Below are 13,780 nucleotides of genomic sequence, written 5' to 3' on the forward strand. Positions count from 1 at the left end.
TCTTGATAATAATCTCATGTCGGATGAAGACTTTTATTGCTGATGATTAATGGGTAAGTAGCGTCATGCATTACAGTATGTATAAAAGAACTGACAAATTATAGTATAGTTGTGTGGGTTGTTATTAAGAGAAAGAGAAAGAAAGAGAGGGAGGAGAGAGAGATACAGACAGAAAGAGAGAGAAAAAGAGAAAGGGAAAGAGAGAGCGGTTTAATTTAATTGTAAAAGCTCTGATAAGCCCTTCTTCCACACACACACAGGCACACACATGCATACATATATATATACACACACACACACACACACACCAACCTGTTGTCTTTAAGAAGCTCTAGAGGGTCCATATTGATTGTCATGGTTACCTTCTGTGCAAAAAAAAAAAAAACAGATGGATCAAATCAGCCACAGTGGCAAAAATGTAAAAAGAGTAAAAGGGGGGAGGAGTGGGGGAGGCAATTAAACAAAACATATGTTTCTTTTTTTCTGTGCCAAAATGATACTGTGCTCTCTTTGCATGCTGCTGGCTTTCATTCCAGCTCAGATTGATCAAAAACGACGCACAAATAGGTGCCCTCATCAGTGATTGTGGTCAGCCTAGGAGGAGGAGGAGAAGGAGGAAGGTGAGGAAGAGGAGGGGGAGGAGGGCACACTAGGTGGTGCTGAGGCTCAGGGAAAAAGGGGATGGAGTAATCAGGGGGATGTTATGCTGCTGAATGAGACACACGTCCACATCCTTTTCTGCATCGTTCTCTCAGCATCACCCCATCATCAGCACCAACTCCATCCCCAGACCAAGAGCTACTTTTTATAACCACATGTTGCTGTGGCGAGCGGCTGCATCGGTGGGGTTGCAGCTGCTGCTGCTCACGCGCACGCACACTCACACACACACACACACACACACACACGCACTGTCTCTCTGTCTCCCTCTCTCAGTTGTTTTTGTGAGAGTGGTTTAATTCAGAGTTTCAACCACCTGTGACAGCTGCTGGTGCTTTCACGCCACTCACTGACTGAGAGACAGAGAGAAAACAGGAAGCAAAGACACAGCAAAAGGATTGCTTTTCATGCTGCTGTCACAAAAACCTTGCAAGTATTAGAAAAGGATTTCCTCCAGCATCTTAACACCAATGTGAGGTAAGCCTGCTCCTTTTTTTTTTTTTTTTTGGTTTTGGTTTTATCTGAAAGTGCAAAGTGGTAAGTGCAATGAAAGACTATAGAATGTGCAAGATCAGACCAGGCATGCTAAATCCTTTTACTGCATACTAGAGAAATTCAATACTATGTATTGAATTAATTTAGGTTGTAAAAAAAAAAAAAAGAAAGAAAAAAAAAAGCACTATCGGTGGTGTCTAGGAAGCTTGGTGTGATGTGAAGACGCAGCACGGATCAACAGGTGACTTCTGCAGCGTGTTTTTGTCTCTCAGCATGAATGGACGCAGGGGTCCAGGGGTTTATATTAGACGGTGGAGACCTTTCATTAGACTGTGCGTTGGGTCAGTCAGCTGAGACTCCTGGCAGAGGAACTGAGTCACACTCTGGGTTTTCCTAGACCTCCTGTTTCTCTGAAATCCTTCCACCCCCCCCCCCCCCCATGTCCTGCTCATGTTTCAAACACACGTATGTCATCACAGGGATGCTGTAATTGAATCAGACTTCTGGATAAATATAGGTTTCTGTGGCATGCCTCTCCATTAAATTGCCTGCTCACAAAATCTCAGAGCCGAATCAGATTACGAGGCACCTGCTTTGTTTCAGACGCACATTCTCCGGACACATGATGGCACTCTTGGCACAGACTACCAAAGTGGAGCGGTTAAACGCATCGCCTCTGTCCCTTCTTTCCCTCCTTCTCAATATGCTGTGTGTAATACAATGCTTCCTCTGTGCACGAGTTATTGCTGGCTGAAAGGTGCATTGGATGGATGATGGAGATGCTGGATGCCGATGTTGCTCTATGATAAGCGCTCGGAGAGATGTTTAATCTTCAGCTGCCATCGCTTGCCTTATCCTGGCCGAGGGATTAGGTTATGAGAGATACATTTCTGTCACATGCAATTAAGGCAGCTTATTTAAAAGGAAGAGGAAACATATTAGTCTTATATATAATAAAAATGTAAAAAAAATAATTTATATATCTATATATATATATCACTTGATTGTATGGAGAATAGGAAAACAACAGGATGGTCCCATCAGCAATTGGACGTGGGATCAAATGTAACAGTGCTGCTAAAACAGGACAGAATGTAATGTAACGTAATAATTACACCCGCCATTAGCGCTGTGAACGTAAGTGTTAACGATAAGAAGAAAAGCTGATTATCTCTCCTTGTTGGCTTTTTAAAAATGATTTAAGCAAGCAGAGCATTAAGCATTCTTAATCTTCTTTAACAACTTAGAGTTACGGGTTAACAAATTTGGAGACACCTTCTGATTCAAGCTTTTTTGTTTTGTTTATTACTTCCTACATTTCAAAACTATGAAATAACACAAACAACAACAATAACGGTCAATTATTATTTTAAGACCTGAATAGTTCTTGTAAGAACATTGTTGAGTGCATTTGTAAAACCCTTCAAGCACTATGATGAAACTGTCTCTCATGAGGACCTTTTTGACCTTTGTTTTACAATGTAGAATGAAACACAAATCAGGAACTACCACGAAATTAGAAGGTGTGTCGGAACTTTTGACTGGTAGTATGTCTGCATATGGTGGAACAGGGTCCTCAGTCCTGAGCCTGTATCAAGTCGTCAATGTCCTCTCTGTTTCCCTGTAAATATTTTGGTTTTGGTTCTCCTTTCAAAATCATGTAGGTGGACTAGGTGTATTCCTTCTTCATGTCAAGTGTTCCGTGGACAGACTTCATCCATGCCGTGATTCGAATCTGAATCATTACTGAAAAAGGGGAAAGCCTGATAGACAGACAGACAGACAGCTAGACAGACAGACAGACAGACAGATAAACATACAGACAGATAGAGTTTTTTTTACTGATTGTATACGAAACTTGCTTGTTACAACATTTGATGGAACATAAAATTTAAGCAAATACCATTAAATTACACAAAATACAGTAGTATTTTAGGTGGGCATACATTTTGTTTATTACTTTATTTCCTTTCCGTACTTTATTTTAAAGTAATAAACAAATTGACTGTAATGCACATGAACATAATAAAGTGGTCATGAGTCGAATGTGTGGTAAGTCCCATAAGTAATTAATTATATGAATAAATAGACAAAGGCAGAAATGCTGCAATAAATACAAAAATGTCAGCTTGTGACTTTTTGTGTTTTCAGAGACGTCCCCCAGCGCAGCTCTGTGTGTGTGAAAGAACAGCTGCCAGTCTGCAACCATGCCAGGCTTGATTAACAAGGCCAAGCGTACCGCGCTGCCACTCAGCGTCTCTGACATCACTTCCAGCGTCCGGGGTTACACCCTGGCCATGACGGCCTCCATGACGTACGAAAACATTGAGGATCATCCCATAGAAGGTGCGACCCGTCTTTGCCTTCACCACAGCGATGATAGAGATCTGACATACTTTGTATTTTTTATAGTACTGATCGGGTGACATGACCTGATATGACCTTAGTGTAATACATATATTTTTTCAAATTCTACCAGCAATGCAAAATCAAATGTGCATAAAAGTTAACTACAAAACAATATGTGATGCGTTTACTTACAGAACTAATACTCTACAACAAGATGCTGTTTTGGTCTATATAGTATGACTCATTTTTTTTCTGGCAAGTGGATGCGCTTGAATGCGTAGCCTGGACTTCGGCTACCCTCCGAGCAGTCACGAAGTCATTTGGGCCAGACAGTAGACATTCCTTTGGCAGCCTCAGTCTATCTAGGGAAAGCTTGTTGATGTCAGGCGTAGTAGCTTTACAGCATTAGCCTGTGAAATCCTCAAAGGAAAAAAGGAATCAGAGTGATGGATAGAGCCTCAGTCATAGTGCAGGGGGATCTCGCAGTGTAGCAAATCCACTGCTGTTTTCTGGAGCAACAACACCAGAAAGTGTTTTAGGTTCATTTTTCTTTTTTTTCCCTCCAGATGCCAGAAACATAAATCGAAAGCTTCAATGAGGCAGCTGCTGGAGACTATGTCCTGACTATATGTATATATATATATATATATGTAGGATTAAATAAAAGTGACTTTTCTTCTGGTATTAGCAAGCGTTCAGAGCACAAAGCACAAGTTACAAAGAAAGATGTTAATTGGTTGTCAGTGGGGAGTGTGTTAGGTCTAGTTGCTGAGGTGGGAGAGGCTGCTCAGAGGGTTGGAGGTTCGAAGTCATGTTGCCTTTAACTTTATTTAAGATTAGAACCCATCACCTGATGAGCTGAACAGCACAGTCGCCTTGCACCTCCAGGGTATGAGTTCGATTTCCACCTTGGGTCTACAGTAGTTTGCATGTTCTCCCCATGCTAGATGGGTTTCTTCCGGGTTCTCCGGTTTCCTCCCACAGTCCAAAGACATGCCGATTAGATTAACTGCCATTCCCGAATTGTGTGAATGAGTGTGTGTGTGTGTGTGTGTGTGTGTGTGCGGTATGTGCGTACCCTGTCTCATGGGCTCCAGGTCCCTTGCAACCCTGTATACCAGATAAAGCCATATAGACAAAGAGTGAATGCGTCTTTAATTAAATTTTCTGGATCAGCATCAATAAATTTAATTATGAAATACAGCAGGCAGATGCAACCAGAATTTATGTATATTGAAATAGCATCCACTTTGTCAGTTAAAAAAGAAACGTATTTAAAGCTTTTTCATTCACTTACTGTAACTTGTTACTGGTATATTATTTAATAAAAAACAATTGAATGCTTTACTTTATATTGTATGTTGTATGTTAATAGAAGAGATGAGTTAATGTTTGAACATGTTGTTTTTAGGTGGGCATCCGTTTATTTGCTTTCTTTTTTCTTTCCTTTCCTTTTTTTTTTTTTTTTAGGTATTTTCATTTACCCGCTGGAGGAGGGCTCAGTGGTGGTGGGCTTTGAGGCAATGATATCCAGCCAGATAATAACACTGCAGATCAAAGACAAGGCAAAAATCGAAGACTGCTACTTCGACTGCTGCACAGCAACCAATGGAAACTTACAGAGTGACAATGGTGGGATTTTATTGTTTTCTTTTCTTTTTAAACCTGCCCTTAAATTGTGCCATGTTTTGACCTCCTCCAGAACGTCCTTTGAGTCACTGCCATTTAAGTGCTTGTTAAATTAAAAAATGGTTTGTAGAATATTGAAGTATTCTATCTTCGTCCATAAATCTTTTCAAACTGCTGATGTAGAGCATGGGTATCATACAGTATCTTAATAAAAACTGTGGGAAGGGCGAGGGCTGAGATCATCCTTCAGTGACCTGACTTCACTTGCTCATTAAAGGTAATAGAACATACTGATTACATCAATTTGATTGGACCCTTACTAGTACTTTCTGATTGTCCCGCAGGTCACGTGGTACTTGATGAAGATCTGGAGAGCATGGTGTTGGTGGTAAATCTGGGGGTTATTCCACCTCTGGAGACTGTGAATGTGTTGGTCAGCACCTCTTATGAGCTTTGCACCCTTCCAAATGGCGGCATCCGGGTCACCTCGCCGCCTGTCTGCACTCCAAGGGTCCAGCGCTCCATTAAAGAGGAGCAGGCTTTCTCTCCCAGCACAAGCCGGAAGTAGGACATCAACAGTACTTGTTAGCTATTTATGCTTTTCTGTTTAACGATGAAAAAGTTTCCCACTGGTCAAATGTGTTTAACACGTCTGTTTTATGCAAACAGTACGAGTTCTAAATTCTTAGTTAGGCATTCTTGCTCTTATCTAATAAAAATGATTTAACTTAGCTTGATAAGCAGTGGTGTGTAAGATTATTTTTTTTGTTTCTGACCAAGGAGAGAGAGACACCACTGTGCTCTGGGCTCTCATGAGCAGATGGCCTCAAGCAACCAACTGTGTCTGTCCTGTCTACTGGAGGAGGAGTCTATCAACTCCATTGACTACGAGTTCAACTTTCAGCTAGAGATCAGAGGACCATATCTACTGGCAGGTCAGAATATTACTTATACTGGCATAGATAGATAAACTGATAAATTAATTGATGTATGGAAATGGACAGAGAAAAAAATACCAAAATATTCAAATACAGTAGGTGGTTGCTTGATGGGGAGATATTGGTTAGATTGCTGATTATTGGATGGCAAATGGATGACGAGTGGATAGATGAATAGTGCATGCTTGCTTAGACAATATGAGTTGTGGATATTCAGAGAAATGATATTCATCATGGGTGGCTGTGAATTAATGGATTTCTGAACAGATGGCAGATAAATAGTCAGATGATTGACAGATGATTGGATGGTCAGAAAGATGGTGGATTAGATGGATGGAAGATGGTCAAATAGATGATGTTTGGTTGGTTGGTTGGTTGGATGGTTAAAACATTGGGTATAATATACAATGGCTGATGGTTGGTTGGATGCCATCTCCTACACACCTAATGTTCCAACCACCCATTCATTTGACTTACTTGCAAATGTAATACTACTTTTATATTTACAGCATTCAACAGACACCTTTATTTAGAGCACCTTATATTTTTATTTTATTTGACATCTGAGCAGGTCAGGGATAAGGGGCTTGCTCAAGGTCCTAACAGTGGCAACTTTGTAATAGTGGGGTCTGAATCTGGGACCCTCCGATCAGTGGTCAAACACTACAAAGCCCACTCAAACAGAAAGGATATTTGGTTAGATATGTTGTTAGGGGGGGGTGAAAAGATGAAAGGTTGGATGCTTGGATAATAGGATGGAAGACGGCTGTTTTTTTGGTTGAGTAGATGGATGTAAAGCTTAAAGGTCAGAAATGTAGATCACTGGATGGACAGGAGATGGCTGGTTGGTCGGTTGGGAGGATGGATTGATAGATAGTTGGATGGATGGAAGGATGGATGGATAAACAGATGCTTGGATTATTGGATGGACAGAAAACAACTGGTTAGTTGGTTAATTGGATGGTTGGGTGGATAGATGGATGGATGGATTGATAAATGGATGGACAGCAGGTTGGTTAGTTGATTGGATAAAGGGCACTATTCAACTAATCATCCGTCAAATCCTACTAAATTCCAACAATAATGCTATGGACTACTGTATATACTGGACTTTCACTTTATCCATTTACACTTGCATATATCCATAGAGGACTACTCAACACTAGATCTTGACACAGTTACTATTTATTTTACTTTGTTTCCCTCTTGTTCTTGTTTACTTATTTACGAAATGGCCACTGGGACAATTATATTCTGCATATTTGTAAATACTGTATGTATATACACTAATTGTAAGACTAATAATGACTGACTACTTAATTTAACAAACCCACTTGGTAAATATAATAAATTTTATATATTGTAAGACTGAGGTTTTCCTGTACAGGAGTGGAGAGCCCTTCTCACGCCATCCGGGCGGACGCTGACCCCTCCGCCCATTCTGCAACCAGCATTGTGGTCACCCTGGCAGACAAATACACCTATGACTGCCCTGTGGAAATCCTCATTTATCCCAGTGGTATGTGCTATACAAGCAACCATAACTATAATCACATACAGTACACGTCATGTAATTTACGTTTGCTAAACAAACAAACAAGAAAAGAACAGGTAGGTGTAATTTAGCACTTTGGTAGAAGCAGCCATGCTCAGCAGTAAAGCGTCCCACACAGATCCTTTTAAATGTTTTTTTATGAAACCTAATAGCTTTTGAGAAAGCTATTTCAAAGAAGAATTGTAAACGCTACTAGACAAGTGCAGTCTGTACTTGGCGTAGTCATAGATTCACTCATCTTTCTCAGTTTGTACTACATCTACAAAATGCTATTTATTCATACAGTAAACACTTATCCTTTTTTTGAAGACATCACTGTCAACAAAGAGCTGTCTTCAATAAAAGGGTAAGTGTTTACCAGTTGGCAAATTTTTGTGAATATGTTGCCTTGATAAAGTCCATTCAGAAAGATCCTTTAACAATAGTCCTGCCTGTGGCAATTTCTTTTCAGTCTACATTATAAACATGTAGTTCACTAACAGCCAAGGAAGATTATTTTGAGGATTATTTGGGAAAAGCAATCTATGTATTTTGCTTTTCTTTTAAACTGAAGTAATTTGGAGCTTTTTCCTAGAGCTGGCTGCTCAGCCACCTGGGGAAGGGCAACGGTTCCTATGAAAGAACTCCAGAGAAGAAACCAATAATTTACTCACAGAGGGGACCAAGAATCTTTAGGTCAACTATCTTTGCAGCCCTCCAACAATTTGGCCTCTATGGGAAAGTGGCTCCACTTTCTGGTAAAATGCACATAATGGCTTTCTTGGAGTTTCCAGGAGACACTTAAAGGACTGTCGGGTCACAAGAAACAAGATTCTTTAATTTGCTGAAAGCCCTAAAGGCCAAGCGATACATCCAGGTACCACTCATCGCCTGGTCAATTCCATCCCTACGACAGTAGGAATCCATTCTGGCTTTTATCTTGATGTGTCTTACACTGAGCTTTTTTCTTTCATGCTGTCAACAGCTGTCCAAGTTCCAAGTTCCACTGTGCACAGTCAAACAGATGGAGAGTGCAGTCTTGTTATACAGATGGTGTTATTCATTTTATAATACACTTTTCTTCAGGTTTCCAGCAGAGAGATGAGCTTTTATGTTCCCTACTCTCCTGCTCATTACTGAGGTCTCCAGATGGGATTCGGTGCAGGTATTTGAAAAATAAAGCCACTCTTATGGAGTGCTGTTTTGCTACAGGTTTCCAAGGAAAGTCTGAGGATCCACTGCGTTTTTTTTATTGTTGTTTTTTTTGTTTTTTAGTCGACCGTTATTTCTATAGGACGTAGATTTTATTTTAATTCCACTGGTACTTGCATGCTGCCACTGTTTAGTCGCACTGCTGGTGTCCTCCGTCGTCTTTACCGTCTTCAACACCTCCCGTTATGGATCTCCTGAATATGTGTGGATGCCTACGCCATCCCAACATTATGGAATTTTACAGGTTGCCTTTATTTTTATGCAGCTCCCCAAACTGGATATAAATGACCACAGATGAGCACTTTCAGCCTTCGGGCTTCCCTGTATCCCTCTTAAATCTCCTGAACACCCACACCAGGCGTGGGCTGTTATTAGATCAAAAATATTGAAACATCATCCTCACTATCATTCTTATTGGATTCTTCTTTGTGTGGGCTTCAGTTTGGTTGTTTTCAGGCAGCCCAGAGCAAGACTCTTGCTTTTCTGCTTTCACATGTCTCCTTATTACCTTTTTGTCCCCCTTCAACTTGTTCATCCTGACCTTCATCTTTCGAGAAAAATCAATCTGGTGCTTTCTCATCAGGCTTCCAGTGAATTTTGTTGGCAGCATCCTTCAAGATGCCCACGATGCCTTATTTGATGTCCAGACCAATAAGTTCCAAGACATGTCAATCACAATTTAAAGTTTTTTTTTTAAATCCCCCAAATTATGGCTTCTCAGGTAAGAAATCCTATCGAAAAATTAATAAAACCCATTTTTATATCCTTATTTCTGGTAAATCTCCTTTTTCTCCTGTAAGTTACAGATGGCCAGTCGTAAAGCAATCTGTTCACTGATCCCGGTGCCACCTCAGCATGTGTTAGGAGTACTAATAATGGCACTAATATATCCTGACATGCTGACTCACACGCTGTAGGTGTTTGGGGAATACTATCGGTGTCACAAAGTCCATTACACTGTCGAGCCAGAGAGGTTATTCAGTGGTGAGATCATACAAGCCTTGACATCATGTGGACTGTCAGAGGGAGTGTTCTATTGGCACTCGATATTACATTCTTCCTTGACTGTAGAAATTTATTGGTGTTTTTTACGTTTTTTTAAATTATTTTTTTATTATTATCTTAAAATGGTTAAACAGAGCAATGAGTAAACGCTCTTAAGGGGAATTTATCTGGGCAGGTAAATATCTTTTTTATTTTTAACAAATATGGTCGAGTAAAATTATATATGAAGAATGTACGCAGTATTTAATAATACATTGTATTAGTAGTAGAATGCAAAAAAAAAAAACATGTGTACAGTAAATGGCTAATTGGAATCGGTCTCAGTTCTTCCATAAACTTTCAGGTCAAAAGTTTGGACACACCTTCTAATTCAATGTTCTTTCCTGATTTTTCTTTCCTTTTACATTATGAAATGATTCTGAAGCCATCTAAATTATACAATAATCTCCTTTGAACATTTGATGTTGATATGTTTCTGATACTTATGCTCTGTAAATCCTTCATAATGGCTCTGATCTGAGGTGCCGTTTGTTAATTGGTGATTTCTGGGGTTAGAACTGCAGCGGAGGTAAGTTTTGGTCTTGCTTTCCTGGGATGCTCTTCATGAGAGCCAGGGTGCTCGATGCGTTTCGCTGATCCACTTGACAATATTGTTCTTGCAAGAACTATTCCAGAACAGCTGACCTTCATATCTTAAAAAAAAAAAAAAACGTCTGTTGTTTATGTTGTTGTTATTGTTGTTGTTGTTACAAGGTGTGTCCAAATATTTGACTGGTATCATACACTGATCAGCCATAAAATTGTGACCACTGACAGGTGAAGTACAGTAAATAACAATGATCATCAATTACAGTACTGTATACTGTATACCAGTAAACTGGTGATAGGATTATGGGTGACCATGGCGCTATTATGCCCACAGGGACCAAAGGCCAGCCCATCCAGTCCAATCCCATTGAATAAAGCCAATGCAGCACAAATCACCAAAAAAAATAAAATAATAATCAATGTTGGCCTTGACAGAAAGGCACCAGAACACCCAGTGCACCACAGCATCCAAGCATCCCACCCATCCCCACACACACACATAAAGATCCATACCCCTGGGGGAACATAGCTGGTTATAAGGTTAATGGAATTAATGTTATGGCTGATCGGTGTACATTCAGGTAGCAAATATTTATTATTATTTTTCAATAACCAGGCCCACATTTTTGTGATTACTCTGCTCTAATACAATTACTAAACCTATAATTATTATAGGGAAATAAGAGGTCACCAGGTGAGAAAGTCACCCAACAGTCCAAGACTTTAACGTCTTAAAACTGTTTAAACCCTGAACAGACCTTACTGAAGAGTCCCCCGAGAACTCTAACTAATTTCCGCGCTCCTTTAGCATATTATCAACTGATTATTTTTCACTAAGTGTTTCAAGGAGACTGATTAGTGCCACTCTGAAGTCTACTTTCCTTTCCTTCTGCTGTCCCTAGAGCCACACCTGCCACATGTACTTATCGAGGATGGAGACATGACACTAGAGGAGTATGACGAACATCTGAAGGGAAGGAGTGACTACATCAAGGCCATCAAGAAGGACTCCAGCAATGAAAAGAAAGTGAGAAAGAGACCGACAAAAAGATAACGTAGCACTAAGCATTTTTCATGCACTATTTTGGAAGGAGCAAAATCGGAGGAGGAGTCAATCATAACTTAGTCGAAACTACTCCCTGAACATTTTTGCTGTAACCTTGAGTAAGACCTGCGAGAAGGCAGGTTCAATTAGATCCTTAAGTGACTGCTGTTCCTCAACAGGAGGCTGAGAACATTCAGCTGTAAATATGATCGCTGTGAAAAGGGGGTTTCTATGGAAACTATCAGAGGTCTCCGATGGAGTGTACATGCTGCTTCTACCTACAGGGCAGCATAACAAGTGTGTTATCTGCCTCTTCCCCTCATTATGTTTACACCGATAATAAAAAGCTTTAAATCTGACAGTGAATCAGGAACGACTATGAACTGCAAAAAAGACGAATTCTATATAAATCATCACTAACGATATAAATTTCAGGGCTTGGGGCTATTGGGATTATTTGCTATTTTTTTCTGGGTTTGAGATACATTAATAGGTGGAGTGTGTTAAATTCCACAGACATTGATGTGACGCAGTTTCATTGCTGCATTACCGGTGAATTAGCATACACAAACATAAAAAATGCAAGAATGCGGACTGGTGAAAAGGGTAATTACTACTTGTTCGCTCAGAAGAGTCTGAATTATTAACTAGGCTCATCTCTTTTTATGAGATTCCGTTGCATACACAGTTCCGAATTTTACGGCCTCGATTTGATGATCAAGCCACAAAAACCACAAAAGCCTCTAAACAAGATGTGTGTGATGTTGTTGGAAGCAGACGCTCCTGATTTGTGCTGGTCTCATGCTCTGTACAGGTGGACATCATCCATAAAAGGCTCCATAAAGACATTCTTCACAACCCTGTGGTTATGCTTAACTTCTGCCCTGACCTGCAGTCCAAGACGTCTGACCTGCGTAAGGTGCAGGGGGAGTTTATCTTCCTTATTGACCGCAGTGGGAGCATGAGTGGTGTCAATATGAGCCGGGTTAAGGTAAGCCAACCCAGTCGAATCTTTTTTGTTAGATTCATATATATATTTGATGGAATACAATACAATATGATTGTACACCAAGACGAAATAAGGGTCAGGGTTATGGTGAGTCCAAATGAGGTCTTACTAGTAATTACACCACCAGTCAAAAGTTTGGGCACCCCTTCTAATTCCATAGTCTTTCCTGATTTGTATTTCCTTTTCGGCTCTAATCTGAGGTGCTGTTTGTTTATTGGTGATTTCTGAGGCTGGTGACTCTAAATGAACTTTTCTCCTGCAGCCGAGGTACATTTTAGTCTTGCTTTCCTGGGACGGTCTTCATGAGAGACATGGTGCTTGATGGGTTTTGCAAAAGCACAATACTGTTCTTGCAAGAACTGTTCCAGAACAGTTGTCTATCCTGTCTTAAAATAACAACTGACTATAGTAGTTGTTGTTACTTAATTACCTAATACCATACATGGTATTTCATAGTTTTGACATTGTTTTAGGATGTATAAAATAAGTCATTAAGTAAAAAACATTGAATTAGAAGGTGTGTCCAAACTTTTGACTGTTACTGTAAAAAATACAATTTAAAAAGATAGATAGATAGATAGATAGATAGATAGATAGATAGATAGATAGATGGGTAGATAGATAGGTACTTTAATGATTCTTCAGGAAAATATTTAACAACCTCAGTAGCGACCTCATTTCCCCTCTCGTCAGTTCCAACAACTCAGCATCATTCAGCATCACCAGTCTACTAATCACCGGCCTGATCATCTGTCATCATCTGCATCTGTTTCACACTGGTTCATTCCTTAGGTTAGGTGGATTTTTGTATGCCTAAATGATTCATAGGTCACTGTGCAGCAAACAACATTCTGGTCAGTACAGGGAGAAGGACTGAAAATGAACGACCAAAACTTTCAACAAGGCTAGAGAACTATTCCTCAATACTACATAAAACTATGTACCATGAATAAGAAATCTGTGTAAGAATGGTACATAATATATTTGGGAATTTGTAAGCAAAGGAAAAAGTTTCTCAAAATGCCTGTTAAAGTTGAATTTTGTTAAAGGTAGCGTTAAAAAAAACTATAAATTTGCTAAATACTTTACATTTGTAAGCTCATCTTTGGTGTGTAGACCAAAGACATGCATTTGGTGGATATTGTTTGAAACCTAATGAAGATCCTGGCCAGGGGGGCTTAGACCCTCTGTAGTCGTTCTCATGAACATTCAGCGAGTGAAACGTCTGATCCTTGAAAATCAACCGATAACTTGTGGAAGAGACTGAGACCACTTGCACATTACAGGAACTCGGCTGGGAGTTCTAGTCCTGACCC

At 39.9% G+C, this 13,780-nt stretch overlaps 1 protein-coding gene across 2 annotated transcripts in view; it reads left to right on the top strand.

The window, feature by feature from the left end:
* Positions 1-993: 993 nt before the first annotated feature.
* vwa5b1 (von Willebrand factor A domain containing 5B1) overlaps positions 994-13,780 on the top strand; it is a 38,265-nt gene continuing 25,478 nt past the window's right edge. For both annotated transcript variants that reach the window (XM_053482813.1, XM_053482814.1), the window contains exons 1-8: positions 994-1,137; positions 3,307-3,501; positions 4,975-5,136; positions 5,478-5,697; positions 5,914-6,068; positions 7,459-7,590; positions 11,313-11,437; positions 12,270-12,446. In XM_053482813.1, coding sequence (XP_053338788.1) covers positions 3,363-3,501; positions 4,975-5,136; positions 5,478-5,697; positions 5,914-6,068; positions 7,459-7,590; positions 11,313-11,437; positions 12,270-12,446 — 1,110 coding nt within the window. In that variant the 5' untranslated portion in view covers positions 994-1,137; positions 3,307-3,362. The remainder of the gene's footprint in view (positions 1,138-3,306; positions 3,502-4,974; positions 5,137-5,477; positions 5,698-5,913; positions 6,069-7,458; positions 7,591-11,312; positions 11,438-12,269; positions 12,447-13,780) is intronic.

This window comes from Clarias gariepinus, chromosome 22 (genome assembly GCF_024256425.1).
Source record: "Clarias gariepinus isolate MV-2021 ecotype Netherlands chromosome 22, CGAR_prim_01v2, whole genome shotgun sequence".
Taxonomy (NCBI): Eukaryota; Metazoa; Chordata; class Actinopteri; order Siluriformes; family Clariidae; genus Clarias; species Clarias gariepinus.